Source organism: Glycine soja, chromosome 20 (genome assembly GCF_004193775.1).
Source record: "Glycine soja cultivar W05 chromosome 20, ASM419377v2, whole genome shotgun sequence".
Lineage (NCBI taxonomy): Eukaryota > Viridiplantae > Streptophyta > Magnoliopsida > Fabales > Fabaceae > Glycine > Glycine soja.
In genome coordinates this window covers 42,523,306-42,541,385 of record NC_041021.1, presented here as the reverse complement: position 1 = coordinate 42,541,385, position 18,080 = coordinate 42,523,306, and the positions used below count along the sequence as shown (strand labels likewise).

Here is an 18,080-nt window from a genome sequence, read left to right as displayed (position 1 = left end):
AAAATGAGTGAGTTGTGAGTGGTTTAAGACAACCCATCATGAACAAACACGTGACAATTGCTAAACTTTTTCAAGGCAAAAACTTAATGCTATGCAGAGGCAACATTACAACAATCATTGTGTCACCTACGTCTGAATTTAAGGAGTTTCTCATGTTTTTTCGTATTATATTAATATTGTGTATATATGAAAGCAAGAAAAATACCTGGTAATTATTGGTGATGTAGTCTAGATAGATTCTTGTTTCCAGTTCGTAATCTACTAAGTGAAGGGTCCCTAAGTTGTGTCTGTCTAGGCCTAGAACCTCTTGACCCACAAGTCTATAGCACAGTTTTTTTTGCCCTGCATTGATTTTTCTTTAGAAACAATCCTATTTGAGCCATGCAATTCTCAAAACATGAAAGCAAGATTGCACAGATACACCTTAAGGTTTTTGGGCCTATTTTAAGAAGGTCTACTTAAAATTAAGAGTACCTGTCACGTAACTCTGGAAAAAGGACAGGATGAATATGCCTCACTCTATAAGACTTAATCTGAAGTTTAGAACTATATATGAATGTCCCAAGACACGTAGTTCGTGCGGGTTTTACTTCAAACGCAGCCATATAATTGTATATATAGACAATGTTTATTGGTTTGTAATAATAAATAGTATTATTCAAATAATTTTGTGTATTTTTATTTTGTGAGAACTGTTTTGTTGTAATTAATGTTAGAAATCCAAAATTCCAAATTCTAAGAATTAAAACACATAAACTACTATATGTGAACTAGATCTCCATCTGAGCTCTACACGTGAAATGTTATTTTGATACGATGTTGAAGAATGACATGGGAAGACTTGGGTTTGTGTACAGTTCAAAATCTACTAACTGAAGGGTCACTAAGTTGTGTCTTGTTGGCCTTGAACCTCTTGACCCACAAGTCATTGTGATAAGTAATAACTATATTATATATAGTGTCAATTAATACTCTTTCCTAGTGACAGAATTCTATATATGGTAATGGTAGGACAAGGGATAACCAAGGTCTCAAATATGTCTCAACTTCACTTTTAAATTTGTACGGTTATTGGCCATAGTTTACAGGGATTTACCCTTTTTACGAATGGTATCTTGTAGCAGATAGCTAGAGATTAATTTTTTTTTAGGATTAAAGATTCCTGAAGTGAGTTTTAAGTCACAAAAGAAAATTATGGAAGAGGAAGTCAGTGATCTTAGGGTCTTTCGCCAGGAGACAGAATAAAATGTTAAGCATCATGCACTAATGCGTCCCAGTGAGATCAACATGTTATGGATATAATAATACTTCAAAAGCAGGAGCCAATGAGCCATGTTATAGGCTTTTGAGCGTCACACTGCTTCTGTCATATATTAATTTTTGCGGAATTGTTACAAATGGGCTGTTTTTTTCTTTTGTGTTTTTTTTTCGAATCCTTTTTGCAAAATTGTTACGGAATTTTTTTTCAAAAAAAAAATTGAAGATACATGTTCATTTTAAATTCTGAAGAGTATGTGTTTCGTAGAAGGTACTCCAGACTTTAGATAATCGCAACTAATTAATTATTAGCATCACCAAATAACTAATAACTAATCAGTAGCGACCGAAATGATATCTGTTGATTTATATTTGTTTGGCTTTTATAGTTGTATTCGAATTTGATGTAAATGTGCTCAGCCGTTGTTCTATTAATTAAAGAAAATGCAATTCCATACACAAAAGCCACGCGCCATTAAGATGCAAAGGCTCAATTTTGTTGTCAATATATGCTCTTCAATTTTGAAAATGTATATTTTTAGTATTTCCAAACCATCGAGGTTTTGTTGTCGTTTTGGTTATATTGTTTGAGTCATTTAAGCAGAAGAAAATGAATGAAGACTAGTAACATGCCTGCATAAATCATAATGTTACAGTGTTTATACTATTTCGTTTGTTAAAGTGATGGCGACAATACACTTTTTGGTCCTTTGAAATGTATTCAAGTCAATATTGGACAAAAACCGAAGTGTATGTGAACAGTTGATATTGCTGTCACATTTTGACTCATAATTTAAAGCAGTTTCTGGCAATTCATTTGATTTTTTTGAACCAGTGAATATCAGCCAACGGGAAGTTAACAAACACTACTAGGAGTCCTAGATATCGCAGAATCATGATGCTGTGACCATGACCACCTTTTATGAGAAATCTTTTGGTGAACAAGATCGTCAAAACCAAACCAGTATGTAACAACCTCGTGTATAGCCCACGTTGAAAGCAACGTAGATTACGACCATAATTTGATTTTGTTACTTCCCTGTCATTTACTTTCCTTATATCTAGTTGGAATCTATACCGATAGATAAAAGAGATACCTTTGGTAACTATCTTTTGGTCTTTATTTTTACAAAGATTATTTTATCTTTCAATACTCACTTTATGAGAATGGTTCACTTTCTTCAAAACACAATAATTACCTATATCCGACGGGGACTATGAAAAAATATGTATAAATATTATCTTTATAGTTTTTTTTTAGTTTTCAAGCAAAAAGTTTCATGCTAATATTATTAAGCAAAAGTAATTAGCAGAACAAATGGAAAGAGATTGGATATTGGTGGTTCACTAGCTCTTCTTTCTCACTCTTTACTAGGATGGTAAGACAAGTAATCTCTAATTTGTGTTAATATCCTTCTTATATAATTATTTTTATCTTTTTTCTTATTATCTTTATAGTTTTCTTTTGACTATATACAACCATTTCTCCTAGCCTCCATATACACAATCATCTCTATTAGACCAAATATAAAATTGTCTACTTTTTATTTTAAAATTTATTTTCATTTTGTTATTTCTTGATTTTAAAACTCATTTTGATTTTAAAATTGGTCATTTTTAATGTGTTCATGTACCATCATGGTAACATAATTTTCCATTTTAAAACTTCTCCTAAATCAAATTTGCAAATAATTAATTCTTTTTAATCACTAACTTCATTTTAATTTTTTAAATCTACCAACTAATAATAAAAGAATTTTTAAAACTTTTCATTTTTCAATTTAAAACTCATTTTATAGATATATTGGCGAATTTTAAAACTACCCATTTTGGTTTTTTGGATTTTTTATAGAACTCTTTTTTGTTAAACTGCTCATTTAAAAAATTAAGAATTGATTTAATTTTAGATATTTGTTAGTTTTAAAACTGGTTTTGATTTTGTATCCTTGAAAATTTCTCATATTAGTGTTTGATTACTAATATTTATTAGGGATTATTTTAATTTATTTATTTTTGTTGGTTTACATAGTTTGCAGTTTTTTTTAAGTACTTCGTAGTTTTTTTAATACTTTGATTTCCTTTTGTAGATCAAAGAAAATGAATGTAGATCAAAGAAAAAGAAAACAAAAATTATGTATGTGTCATGTATCATGTCATATAAGTTCTCATAATGCTAGAATAAAGATCCATATTATAAATGTGAAAATAATTGATGTAAAAGTTTTGCAATTACGAAAAGGAAAAAGAAGACAAAGGATAAATAGCATAAAAGAATTGATTGTTGATTTGTATTATTTATCTTATTTGAAAAATTATAGTACATATTTCTTGTGTGTAATATTTATTTATTCAAGTTTACACCGATTGTTACATTAATCTATATTATCTTACATTTGAATTTGACTTATTATGTTATCTTGTCGGTTGGAATAATATATTTAAGCATATTAGAAGAATCATGTTTCTAGATAAGAAACAAACATAATACTTATCAATAATCAATAAATATTTTACAACATATCTAGTAAACTTATAAAGCATCTTAGGATCCATTATTCTACTTTAAAACATTAATCATATTCAAAGTCATCCAAGGATTTCATGTGTCCTAAACTAATTTAGTAATTTATACTATTTTGTTAAAAGTATGTGAAAAAAATTAGGTTTTTAAATATAAAAAAGAAAAAGAAGTACAAATAATTGAATAATGAAATAAACAAACAAATTAACAATAAATTAACAATAGAGAAACAATTTTTGGGAAGTAATATGTGATATTTGCGATAGAATTTATTAAGTTAGAAAAAATATATACATATAATTATATTATTTTTTACAATTTTTATTATAAATGATGATAAATAATAGAAGCATAAAAATATACTCCTTTCGTTCCTATTTAAAACATTCAAGTTCACATTACAATTTAGTAATTAATTTCTAATAATTTGTTTTATTAAGTAGTTCTATTATAATGTAGTTACAATGTATTATAAGAAAAATTGTTACAATATATTAAATTTAACACAATAAAAATGCAATAGCATAATAAAAATGTATTAAATTAATTTTTTTTATCTCAAACTAATATTTACATCTATTAGAATATGAGATATATTAATTTTAGCACAATAAAAATTATATAAAATATCAAATTTAACATAATAAAAATACAGAGATGCAGATTGTGTCTGTGGCGCCTGTATTTCTGCTATTAAGAATAATTACAATAGTTACTGTCTCACCTAAACAGATAATAATTAGAAAGCTTTTCTCAATTACTTAATAGAGATCTATATAAAACTATAACCTTTATAAAAACAAGACGGATTTTAACGTGCACAAGTAATACAGGTGTGGTAGCATGCGTAAGTCTTTTACGGCCGTGTGATATGATGGCAAAAAATTGGATGTACAGGATGTATCATCTTACCATGTGGATGCAGTATCTTATCATGGGAACGTAAGTAGTGTTTGACGGGTCTTAAAAAAAAGGTAGAGATAAAGGAGTGCCGTGTTCCATGCTTGGTCGTGGTTGAGGAGTGCCTGCTTTCGTGACTTGTGTTCTCCTGGTAATTAACATTTATAGCAAGTGTAGCTTCATGTAAACGTTTTCTCGCAAAATTGTAACAAGGTGTACCTTATAAGTTTTGTTTTGTGGTAAAGGGAGAAAGGAGAACATGAGTTTGAATACCCTTGTTAATAACCATTAGCATTTGTTGATAAAAAATTATACCTTATAAGATGACATATTACATAAGAGAAATAAATCTTATTTGAGAGTAAAATGATTAAATTTTAACTATATAACCTGATCAAGATTTAATGTTAAAAAATCATATAACTTTTTAAAAAATTCAATTTTTTAATTAATGACATAATATTAACTCTTAACCTTTTATATTTTGTTAGAGTCCAACTTTAATCCTCTCACTCTCTCCTATAAGATATATTATTTTCATATGATATGCCATTTTTCTCTCTCTACCTATATATAATAGTTTTGCTTATAAAAAAAGCTTTGTATATGATAGTTTTTTCTTTTTAAGATTGTTAGATAAAAAATTAGGAAACAAAAACAACAACATTGCAGTGCTATAATATCCCATAGAAATATAAAATCATACGAAGCTTTTACAATTAATTAATTTAAAGTATAAAAATAATTAAAAGATAAATTTACAAAAATTTGGGTTGAAGTCTTTAGAGAGAAAAGCCTTTATACACTGGTAGATGTTACCTGTTAGAACAATCGTATGTAGCAAAAGATCCCTGAATCAAAGAGTATCCCCCAAAACATATTTTAAATAGTAGAATTATAAGAAAGAAAGAAACTATTTTCTTCTTTTCAAGAAGAGGAAAAAACTAGATGAATTTTAATATTTTGCGTGCTCTGTTTCGTGTATATAGTGAGCAAGATGCTAAATATTTATAGACAACCAAAGACAACGTGGAGCAAGTAAACCGCAACTTGCGGCGATTAGTAACGTTAAAAAAATAATAAAACTTAACCATAAAATCTTCTTAAGGTGCAAAAAGTTATAACGTTAAGTAAAAATAATTTGACACGGTAATAGCTTCCTATAAAATATAGGAAATGAAAGAAGTAAAAACTATTTTCCAACAGCAGAGCAATCTGCTGGCATTATGTGGGAGCATTACGTTGCGGGATCAACAAGTTTTTCATGAGTAAAAACAAAAGGCTTTCTAAAAACAAATTGATTGAAATTGGAGCACGGATATGCTTTATATTTCTGGAGACCTACGCAAGAATGTTTTGGTCAGCAGAGTCACTTTACTATAACCCAGTTTGGCTTTTAATAATTGCAACTTCGGGAAACTTTTGTTTACAGCCCAATCCTGGATCTTGACAGTTAATTTGAACTTTTTCCTCTTGTACTTCCAACTGAATTTAAGTAGATTGACCATCACTCGTACATGCATTTGTTAATAAGAAATACCACCACACATACATACATATGTACAATTTATCTTCTTTCCCTTGTACCAAAAAAAAAAAAAAATGTACAATTTAACATAATGAAGACAGAAGTACTTCAGTGCAAACAATACTTAATTAGAAATTCGTAGAGATAGATTTACATCTTTGTACATTTTTTCTGCGCTCCTATGGCTTATTAGTTATTAGAAGCATGGACAGCCAATTTCTTAGAAATATGGTGTTATTATTTAACATCTCTGATGATTCTTGCCGACTAGCCTGTAAAGCTGGCAGAAGATTGACCATCTTACATGTGATTTCAAGCCATCTCAAACCTTAAAAGTCGATTATTAACTACCAAGTAATCCCAAACTCCGCTTACATATTTGGTACCAGTTCCCAAGTTCTGTTGATTGAGACATCATAAAGAGACAGTAAAACTTTGAAGGAGAAATTTCAGTGACTGCCAGCAACAGGAAGGAACCAGAGAAGTGTGCTATAATCTATATTTTCACATAATAATCAAGGTATTCACCAGAAATCTCCACATGAACAGAGTCCTCTTTCAAAATGATGGAACCTGTTGGCATCCCTTACAACAAGGGCCCGTTGGGAGACTTCTGATGCTATCTTAAAGAATGTATGACAATCGTCACAAATACGAAGGTTCTTGGTGATTCGAATAGAAGTACCTTTTGGGGTAACAAGCAGACCATAACCAAGTGCCAACCTTTCACTATGTCTATATAGCATCTGTGTTTTCTCTTCTTCGCTAACATTGTGGAATACAAACTTAGTTTGAGCTATATAGCCCCCTTTTTTTCCCAAAAGTTTTGTAAATTGAGCTAATTTTAGATAAATGTCATCAGTCTGTGGATGAGACTTGTCCCTTGCCATGAAGGTGTGAATCTTGTTGTCAACCTCAATCCAACTGCATCCTGGGTTTTTCTTCAACCCATTTCCCTTCATTCTCAACCTCACTTCTTCAACATCATTCCATCTTCCATCTGCTGCAAAGATGTTTGATATCAGTGCATACTTTCCTGAATTCTTTGTATCCGATTGTAAGAGCTCCTTTGCTGCAAGCTCTCCCAATTCTTTATTAGAATGAATGTGGCATGCCCCAAGAAGAGCACACCAGACTTCAGAAGAAGGTTTGATAGGCATGCTTCTCACAAACTGGTAAGCCTCTTCCAGGGAATTAGAACGGCTGAGGAGATCGACCATACAGGCATAGTGCTCTGGCCAGGGTTCCAATTGATATCCATATTTCATAATTTCAAAAAACCTCTTACCTTCAACCATCAATCCTGAATGGCTGCATGCATATAATAAAGCCAAAAAGGTTATGTGATCAGGAATAACATTTTCATCAGTCATTTTCTTGAATAACGCAATGGCCTCATTTCCACATCCATGCATTCCATTTGCATTAATCATAGAAGTCCATAAAATTAGATCTCTCTGTTTTACAGAATGAAACATCTTTCTTGAGTTCTCCACAGTTCCACAGCAAGCATACATGTCCACCAGCGAGCTAGCAATTGGTCCCTCCAAGAAGAAACCCTTCCTAATCAGAAATCCATGTATCTCCTTCCCTTTCTTCAATGAAGATAAATTAGCAGTGGCAGAGAGTGCACTAATGATCGCTATAGAATCAGGTTGAATATTAGTTTGTTTTAAAGAGTAGAAAAGTTCAAGAGCTTCAACCGGAAGTCCATTATGAACACAACAGGTAATCATACTTGTCCAAGACACAATATCTTTGGATCTAATTGATTCAAATGCACGTCTTGCGTAATCTCTGTGCCCAACCTCTCCATATACATTGACAATGGCATTTTGTAGCATTATATCAGCTAAATCTCTTTTAAAAACATAACCATGGATTTCTCTGATGAAGTTTCTAGATTTTAACCCACTGCAAGCCCGCAAAACACTTCCAATCATCATGGGATCAACATCCATCCCTTTCACCTGAACCTTCCGGAACAAATTTATTGCTTCCAGATGGCATTCATTCTGAGCATAGCCAGCAATGATAGTTGTCCAAGAAATCAAGTCTTTTTCATGCATACATTCAAAAGCATAGCCCATATGTTTCACACAACAACACTTGGCATACATATCTATCAAGGTGTTCCCAATCTGCATATTAGAATCCAGTCCATTTCTTATTGCATAGGCATGAACTTCCTTCCCGTTCAATAAATTTCCCGATCGGCCAGATGCCGCAATCAAGTTTAACACTGACACCTGGTCAGGCTTTTGAGCAGAATTCTGCATATCTCGGAAGTAATTTAGAGCATCCCTATACAGCTCATTTTGAACCAAACCAGAAAGCAATGTATTCCACGACACATAATCCCTGCAAAGCATACTTGCAAAAACTCTTTCAGCGTCCTCCATTCGACCACATTTTGCATACATAGCAATCAAAGCATTGGCAACATAGACATCAGCAAAATGGTTAGATTTCAATGCTGCACCATGTATCCCCATACCCAGTTTAACAAACGAGGGATCCTCAACACCCTGAAGAGCTGCAACAAAAGTATACGTATTACTAGCAACACCAACCTCCTGCATCCTTCTAAAAAGCGACAATGCCTCCAAACACTTCCCTTCTGTTACATGTGCCGAAATAATAGAATTCCAAGACACAGTGTCCTCTTTCTCCATCATAATCCCATCAAACAACACCCTAGCCCCACCAAGATCACCACACTTCCCATACATAGCAATAAGTGCATTGCACACAAACACAAACTCACCAAATCCAAACTTAACCGCCACACCATGGATTTCAGCCCCCAAGCGGCTTTCACCAAGAGCACCACACGCTTTAAGCACAGAGGGAAAAGTACAAGCATCTATCGCCACCCCAAGAACTCTCATCTCTTTATACAGCTCAATTGCTTCGAGGTATTTGCCACTTGACACAAACGCACCCATCATGGCATTCCAGGTGAAAATAGTTCTTTCAGTCATTTCATCGAACACCTTTACTGCATCTTTCAAAGACCCACACTTTTCGTACATGTGCAGAAGCTTGGTGGCCAGAAACGCCGAAAGGTGAGATTTTAGCAAACGGGCATGCAACTGTTGGCCTTGCGGGAGGGCTTTCACGGCGACGCAGAGGTCGAGGAGGAGAGAATGCGCGTGCTCGAGACGCGAGGGGGTTGCGAGCGGGTGAGTAGAAAGGAGGGTTAAGGATTGAAAAGCGGGATTGAGTGTTCCTTTATTGAGGGTGTTGACAGAGATGGATTTGAGAGGAAGAGGAGTGACGATTGAAGTGGACATGGTGATGGTGCATGCATGAAGGTGCACTGTGCCGCACCTAAACAAAGATCTCATGCAAGCCTTACGTAAGACGAGGAACAGGGAACACCAGAACACCAAATTGAATTGATAAATAAATTGGAGCTTTTTTTTTTTTTATCTATTCAGTGCTATGCAAAATTGTTATTCAATGACATGTTGTAACTGGAAAAAAAAACTCACCAAGAAAATTATTGTACAAGTTAGAACTCCAAGCAATTTGACTTAGTTGTAACTATTCAATTAGTTACTATGCAGCACGAGATCTCCCTCAAACACCAAGCGGGGAAAGGGATGTCAAGGGGATGCAACCCACACTCATGGTAGAACAAAGAGACGCCAATACTACTAAGTGGATTCTTGTCTAAACTTTTATAAATATAGTTAATCCACAGGATGAATTTATACATTTATTATTTAAATGTATGCTAATATAATATATGTTTTAAAAAACAAAATAATTTCGTTAGATGTTAGACTTGCTTAAAAAATAAAAGTTTAATATTCTTTGCTTAATAGAAGACCTTCAACATTTGAGATTCAATTCTTCTAAAGTGAAAATTTTACTTTATTAGTAAAGTGAGCAATGTTAAGCATTGATAAGAAAATAATAGTTAATATTATGAGTGTTGAAATATTACAACTTTGTGTCCAACCAATCAGAAAATAAATGTACTGCTTATCACTCAGAGAATGGAATCAGATGGCAGTTGTGATGCTTTCATCAATGCCAGCTGATGTAACAATTTCTCCGGTCAAGTCATTAACATAAATTTCTGAAACTGATGTCGTACAAATGCCATGGAGCTGAGATCCCATATAATAACTGTGCAATCATCTGATCCACTCACAATAAGCGGCAAATTGCTCAAAAGGGGTCCCTTTTGCAAACTTATTCCCCAAATGGGGTCCTTTTGGAATAATTTCCAGCATGGTGCTCTTTTTTATGGGAGCTGCATGCAATTTCCAAGCAAACCGCAACTTGCAATGGCGACTTCGTTGCCATACTGCTGAAATCGCAGCTCTGACTAGCGAGTTTCGGGGTAGGGGTGTAGGAGACGTGCAGGACGTGGCGATTCCGGCGTGATTTTATCACCTTAAGTGCGTTTTGAGATTCCAAAATGGAGGAGGGAAGTTTCGATTGCATCGACAACGAGAGGGATCTCATCTGCATCCTAGCGCACGTGGACCACGGGAAGACCACCCTCGTCGACCACCTCATCGCCGCCGCGGGCGACGGCGTCGTCCACCCGAAGCTCGCCGGTCGCGTCCGCTTCATGGAATACCTGGACGAGGAGCAGCACCGCGCCATCACGATGAAGAGCTCCTCCATCCTCCTCCGCTACGCGGTGAACCTCATCGACTCCCCCGACCACATCGACTTCTGCAGCGAGGTCTCCATCGCCGCTCGACTCAGCGACGGCGCCCTCCTCCTCGTCGACGTCGTCGAAGGCGTCCACATCCAGACCCACGCCGTCCTTCGCCAGTGCTGGATCGAGCGCCTCATCCCCTGCCTCGTCCTTAACAAACTTGACCGCTTAATCACCTAACGGCTTTTGCGTCTCCTGCACCCCCGAAACTCGCAAGTCAGAGCAGTGGTTTCAGTAGCAGTGGCGAAGTCGCCAGTGCAAGTGGCGAGATGCCCCTCCACGTGAAGTCACTAGCGCCGCTGGCGGTTTGGCCTTCCACGTGTCGTATGGCAGCGAAGTCGCCATTGCAAGTTGCGGTTTGCTTGGAAATTGCATGCAGCTCCCGTAAAAAAGAGCACCGTGCCGAAAATTATTCCAAAAGAACCCCATTTGGGGAATAAGTTTGCAAAAGGGGCCCCTTTTGGGCAATTTGCCCACAATAAGCATGTAAGGCTGGCTAACTTGAAGGCATGCATGTAATTTTTGGCTTTGTGACCACAAAGTGGCTTCTCCAACTTCAAGCGTCCTAAGGCCTCCATACATTAACTAGCCCATCATCATACTCTGTAACTAGAATGTGACTCTTAGAGTGTATAATGTGAGAAGTCTAACTCAACCCCAAAAGCTAGTTCAAGGGATGAGGGAAAAAATATTTTTCTCTCCCTTTTCGTTAAGCATCATTAGCTTATATAAAGGATTACAAGCTTAAAGATAAACTAAGAATAATGATAGAATATCTTATCTTATATTCTGATAATATATTCTATCAAATAGAAATTGATTAGCTAGGCTAAGAATACCGATAGAATATCTTATCATATATTTTGATAATATATTCTATCAAATACAAACTGATTCGTTAGGCTAACAATGCGAATAGAATATTTTATCATATATTCTATCGACCCAAAACAAGTTGAATGACGAGGTAGCTCTTCGACAAACATTCTCCATTTCAAGAGTGATGTAGATATGGTTCCTTATATTGGAAACCGCAAGAGATGAATGGAAAGAACTCTTATTGTCCGTCGTGGCGGTGAGAAGAAGAAGAAATAAGAGATTGAGGGAAGGTAAGGTAAGGAAAGTGATTTGAGAGAGATAAGGTAAGAGAAGAGATTTGAGAGAGACAGTGAACAAAAAGGCTCATCGGGGTTTGAAAAGTTCAGTCCATGTCACGTATTGGATATTTTCCATCTCAAGAATGATTGGGATATGATTATTGATGTTGGAGACAACAAAAGCAGTGTGAAAGATAGAGTTTGAGTGAGACATGATGATGGAGAAGAAAAAGAAAGGGGCTGAATGGCGCTAGGGCCTATGTGCGAAAGCCAAAGAAAGGCGCTAAGGCTCTAACGTATAATGTGAGAGACCTAACTCAACCCCAAAACCTAGCTCAAGGGATGAGGGAAAAAATATTTTTCTCTCCCCTTTCGTTAAGCATCATTAGCTTATATAAAGGATTACAAGCTTAAAGATAAACTAAGAATAATGATAGAATATCTTATCTTATATTCTGATAATATATTCTATCAAATACAAACTGATTAGCTAGGCTAATAATACTGATCGAATATCTTATCATATATTTATCATTATTCTTAGTTTATCTTTAAGCTTGTAATCCTTTATATAAGCTAATGATGCTTAACGAAAGGGGAGAGAAAAATATTCTTTCCCTCATCCCTTGAGCTAGGTTTTGGGGTTGAGTTAAGCCTCTTACATTATATATTCTACGATGATATTAGAGCTATTTTGATAATATATTATATCAAATACAAACTGATTCGTTAGGCTAACAATATTAATAAAATATCTTATCATATATTCTATGAGTAACGATCATGACTAACACTAGCACACTGAATTTGATTACCTCCATGTAAATTTTCATGTTTTGAAATAAGTTTCTCTTGTTCATAGCTAATAAATCTCAAGCTACGATCAGGAAAACCCCAAGCTACATATTTGGTATACGTTCTTGGTTTCAGCAAATTGTTAGTTTCAGCTATGAGAATTTTGTCGCCCATGGTAAGATAATACATCTCATACATGAACTTAGGCATCATATCGCATGGTCTTAAAAAACTTAGGCATGGTGCCAGACCTATATTATGCACGGTAGAATTCGCCATAAAACAATAGTATTTCTTTCCACACATGAATTTGAGAGAAATATACATCTATTTTTCAGAAAACAAGGGCCGTGTTTCTTGCTTGTATTTTCTCATTATATATATTCTATAAATGTATGGAAAACAGTATAAACTTTAAAATATAAAAACAGTCCATAAGAAATTTCAATCCAATTTTACTTTTTTTTAACATGTTAATAAACAAAATTTTATTTTTAAAAAATAAATAGAAAACAATCCAGTCAACCTCAAATTTTAAATTTTTTAACCTAACTAAAATCAAGTTCAAACTTAAATAGTTTCCTTTAATTTTTTTCACATGCATGTTTATATATATATATATATATATATATATATATATATATATATATCAAATACTCAATTTGATTAGACTGATTTATATCACGATAATGCCAAATATGCAATGATATATAGGACCTACTTGTTTTACACAATAAATTCCTCGTATTAGTTGTATACATATGTTTTAATAAATAAAAAATACGTGGCTGAGATTAATATATATAGATACACAGTCTAATTAAAATTAAACTTATCAAAATTAATTATCCTAACTTTAAAACAAACAAATACTAGTACTTAATAGTTGTTGAAATCCATCAAACTTTGGAACGCCTTCGATGGGAAGGTTATTGGTTGATTTAGGATATGAACAATATTAATGCGACCGAGTAGGTGGGTGAGTGGCGATCTTGACTCTTATGGTATTGTCATAGTTTTGTTCTAATAAATAATTATGTCGTTTCATAACTTCCCAATCAGCTGCTAGGTGTAGCATGACATGAACAGTTCATTCAATTTGCTTCCATTACACAGATTAAACGAACTATTGTTATGGTTTAGATGCCAATTCCATGGACTTAATTAGCTAGAGATGGTCCAGCTTAATTTCATTTAGGAAACGTAATCATTCGAGAAGACAAATTACATTCGCGCTGTCGTTTGTTGAAAATATGTTTTCATGGACAACTCTTTTACCTTGCCGTGTAAAAGGATTAATCTTAAAGATTCCCACTGTTATAAAGCAACAAAAGGATCGATCTTTTGACTTAAGGGGCATTATTGATGTTTCAGTTCAATGCTCGTGTTAATTGCAGGTGTTAAAAAATGGGAAAATATTGGTTGTATGAACAGGACCCAAAATCCCAAACGGAATCAAAAAGTACCCATGCATGTTGCTGTCCCCCAGTGTCAAATTTTAGTTTATAGTATTATTGATTACTGAAAAAGAAATATTTACGACCACATGTCGAAGGGTCAACATCCAAGACTATTCATAAGCCGGTAAGAAATTAGAATCGACCAGTGTCCCCTCTTCTTTACACATGACAAAAGTTATCAAATTTGGATTGGTCATTAATTTGGTTGAGGTACCAATCAGTTATTAATTAGTTGAGTTTGATTTAATATATATTAAAAAATTTAAAATTATATATATACACACATTATAAATATATAATTAATATTATTTGATTAAAAAAATTATTCATATTCCAAATTTTAAAATAAAAATTAAAGTATTAAAGTTAATAACACAAGTCCACAAATAATAATTTAATAACATAATTATATAATTTCTAAGTTTTATTGAATATTTTTTTACATGAAACAGGTTTTAAAAATCGGACTGGTCACTAAATTTATCCCAAATCAATCAGGTTTGATCGAGTCTAATCGAATCATCTCAAATCAAATGTATGACTGGTTTAATAATCAAACCAATCTGATTATGTCATTGAATCCTGATTGAACTAGGTTTTTAAACTATATAGAGGAGGACTAGAAATGTGATTGCATATTTTTTGTTTATTTTTCCCTTATAGAATTCTTTTTAGTTTTCAATGTGATATCATATTATTACTATTTTTTCAAAAAAATATATGCATGTTACTAAATTTTTTAGTAATTAAATCACAGCTTACAGTCATTGTTTGACTTGAAATCACTTTTCTCTCCTCTAGTTTAAAATTAAACGGATAGTTTGCTTTATTTCATGTAAATTTTTGTGTAAACTCATATGTCCTTTATTTTCTTAGCCCATTTTTTTTTGTAAAGAAATAAATTTTCAGAGTGATAACATTGGAATTGCATGAAGAGAAGTTTCACCTTATAAACAAACAGTTTAGCGCATGGGAATAAATTAGACTTTTTAAAAGAAAAAAATACTTATTATTAAAACCAATTAAAAACGTGATGGTTTAACTCGACTCTAAACCTAATTATTAAGAAAAAAATGTTCAACTTATTATGCAAAAAAATTTAGTTATAACATATTAGAAATTTAAGTATAGTTTGAAGTCTCACGTTATTAGTTAAATAATGAGCTTAATGAAGATAACAAATGAGAATAATGTACATGTCTGTAGCTCCCTTCATCCCAATAAATTACTTACGTTTCTGTCAAAAACAAAGTATTATACTTAGACATGAATATATTTTTCCAACAAGCAGTATCAGAAAGGAATATTTACTAATATTTTAAGTACAATATTTCAGAATTTTTTTTATTGTTCTTCACTTGAAATTAAATTTTACATTAAGAATCAACTCTAATATTTTATATTGATTTTTATTAGACGGATTATTAAAATATTTTATTTTAATCAGAGAATAATATATAAAGTATCTAAAATAGTGTATATAAATATTTTCCGAATTAACATGAGATCTTAAAACATCATATCCATATAGTATTTTCCTGTTATTATAACGGCCGACGTTGGTTTAGTAATGAAGTATAAACGACAGACATCGTCCGTTAATTTTCATGTACAACTAAAAACAAATATAAAATATCTTCTAAAATTTTATATTAAGAATTTTTTATTAAACACATGGTGCTGATGCTTTATTATAATATTCCCCAATTCGAAAATAAAAAAGGGTGACCACGTGATTCTCCGTTTGCCAGCTACCATCACGATGAACATCATTCATTGGATATTATCTTCAACTTGTAATGATATGTTATGGACATGACAAGAAACCAAATCTTTCGTGAGTCGCATCGATTTTATTAAACAGAGGAAGTGGATCACGCTTCAATCTTTGATATAAGATTTTTAATATCTCCAACCACTCGATCAGAAGAAATATTAGCTGAGGGAAGAATGTTCTCAAAGTTTAACACTATTGTTGCTGTCACTCTTTGGAGGGTTTTTTTGGTAATTCAATGACTTAATTTATTAGAAATAAGGAGTTTGATTAACTTGGTTATAAATAATAAATTTATCTTTAAATTAATATTATTATACTTTTAAAATTAATCAACAAATATTAATAAATTATGTTTATCTTACTGTCACGTTATTTTAAAATTGGATTTAATAAAAGGTATTTTGGTAAAAAAATATTTTAAATTAAATCTTATAATTGTAAGAAAAGATTAAATCTTATAAAATAATATTAAGCCACATTTTTAATTTAGACTAAAGACGATATGTTGTAATAAATTGTATCATCTGAACTTGTACTATGTTTGAGTAGTGACATGATTCTTGAAAAGAACATTCGTTACCCCAACACTATGAATCAAACATTGGGTCGGTGCATGCAAGCCTCCTTGATTTGCTTTCGGTCATATCGTGAGCAGAGGAGCATAAAACTCTTATTTTCCAATGAAAAAGGTTCAACATCTTTAACTATGGTAGCTTTGAAAAATCAAAAACCTGTTAGGTAATGGTAAAAGCAGATTCTAGAAAAAAAATAGTTGACCTCTATTACTTATATTCTATTTTAAGTGTCGTGTGAGGTTCTACCATAGAAATTTAAAAAAAAAATGTACTCAAATATTTCTTATTATTATTATATTAAAACTTATTTTAATTTCCTACTATATATTGATATAATTTATTAATAATTTCTTTAGTATCGACAAAATACAGATCTTACAAATAATAAATTAAAACCGTAAGACTGAGTAATGTTCTCAAGTATTGAAAATGATCCACAATTTATCAAACACAATTTTAATAAGAACAAAAAAGTGATTTATAATTGACTGGTTTAAAGAAGAACAAGAACTTAAATTGAAAGAGAACAAGAAATATTTCTTTATTAGCTAGGTTTTCTTATTTTAATACACAAGAATCCTAGAACGTAACTTCTGAAATCTCTGAATACGAACTGGAAGTAATTATTTTCTTCTCCTAGGAAAAAAATTCTTCCTCTCCGCGACATAACTCCGGAATACGAACACTGATAGATGATAGTAATAGCTGGCTTAAGAAGAGAAGCGACCCAAAAAGTATTTGACAAATTAATTAATTGGGAAACATGAAAAATAAAACAACACGTTGTTGTTAAAATTAATTACTGATAGCCATGTGCGTTGCTTTTGCTTACGAGTCTCGTGAGAACAAATAAAATTGTCCGCCTCAATATTTAATCTGTTAATTATTGCCTGTGATGCTATATATAAGATCCTTTTAGTCATTATATAAGAACAAAAAATATATAACTTATATAATTTTTTTGTTTATTCTCAGCTTTCTAAAAATCTTTTATCTAGTTAACTAAAATATCTCTATTTATGAATATTTTTTTTAAATAATTAATATAATATAAGAAGTCTAATGAAAAAGAGTTTAAAGACAAACTTTCCAAAGTTCGTATAAAAATGCCAGAGAGGTAATATTTAAATAAAAACTACAAAGCACAAACTTCTGAATCTCAATTTTGATCGTTCTTCAATAAAATCGTTGAATACGCCAAGGCCACTTACCCTTTCACTAATTTATATTCGTTGATGTCAATTTGTCTAATTGTCACTGTCGGGAAACAACGATACTTCAATGCTTAATCATTTCCTACATGTTAGATTCAAATACATACCCACAGAAAAGAGTCTCTGGCTGAAATTTTTGGCCTGAAAATTATTGCATATTTAAAACATAAAATAAAATGCTAATTCAACTCGAATAATAAAAAAAAATAGCTCAATTCAGGAATGGATATGTTGAACAGAGTATTTCTCTCTCTTTCTCAATTTTTAATAAA

The 18,080-nt window shown here is 32.5% G+C and overlaps 1 protein-coding gene across 1 annotated transcript; it reads right to left on the bottom strand.

Annotated features, from left to right (window-relative positions):
- Positions 1-6,204: 6,204 nt before the first annotated feature.
- LOC114402580 (pentatricopeptide repeat-containing protein At3g63370, chloroplastic-like) lies at positions 6,205-9,863 on the bottom strand. Its single transcript, XM_028365206.1, has 2 exons — positions 9,704-9,863; positions 6,205-9,539 (listed from the first exon to the last, which is right to left on the bottom strand). The coding sequence occupies exon 2, from the start codon at positions 9,500-9,502 to the stop codon at positions 6,731-6,733; it is 2,772 nt and encodes a 923-aa protein (XP_028221007.1). The 5' UTR covers positions 9,503-9,539; positions 9,704-9,863; the 3' UTR covers positions 6,205-6,730.
- Between the last annotated feature and the right edge of the window lie 8,217 nt (positions 9,864-18,080).

Coding starts and splice junctions, on each gene's coding strand:
- LOC114402580 (XM_028365206.1), bottom strand. CDS start 9,502: ATGTCCACTTCAATCGTCACTCCTCTTCCTCTCAAATCCATCTCTGTC.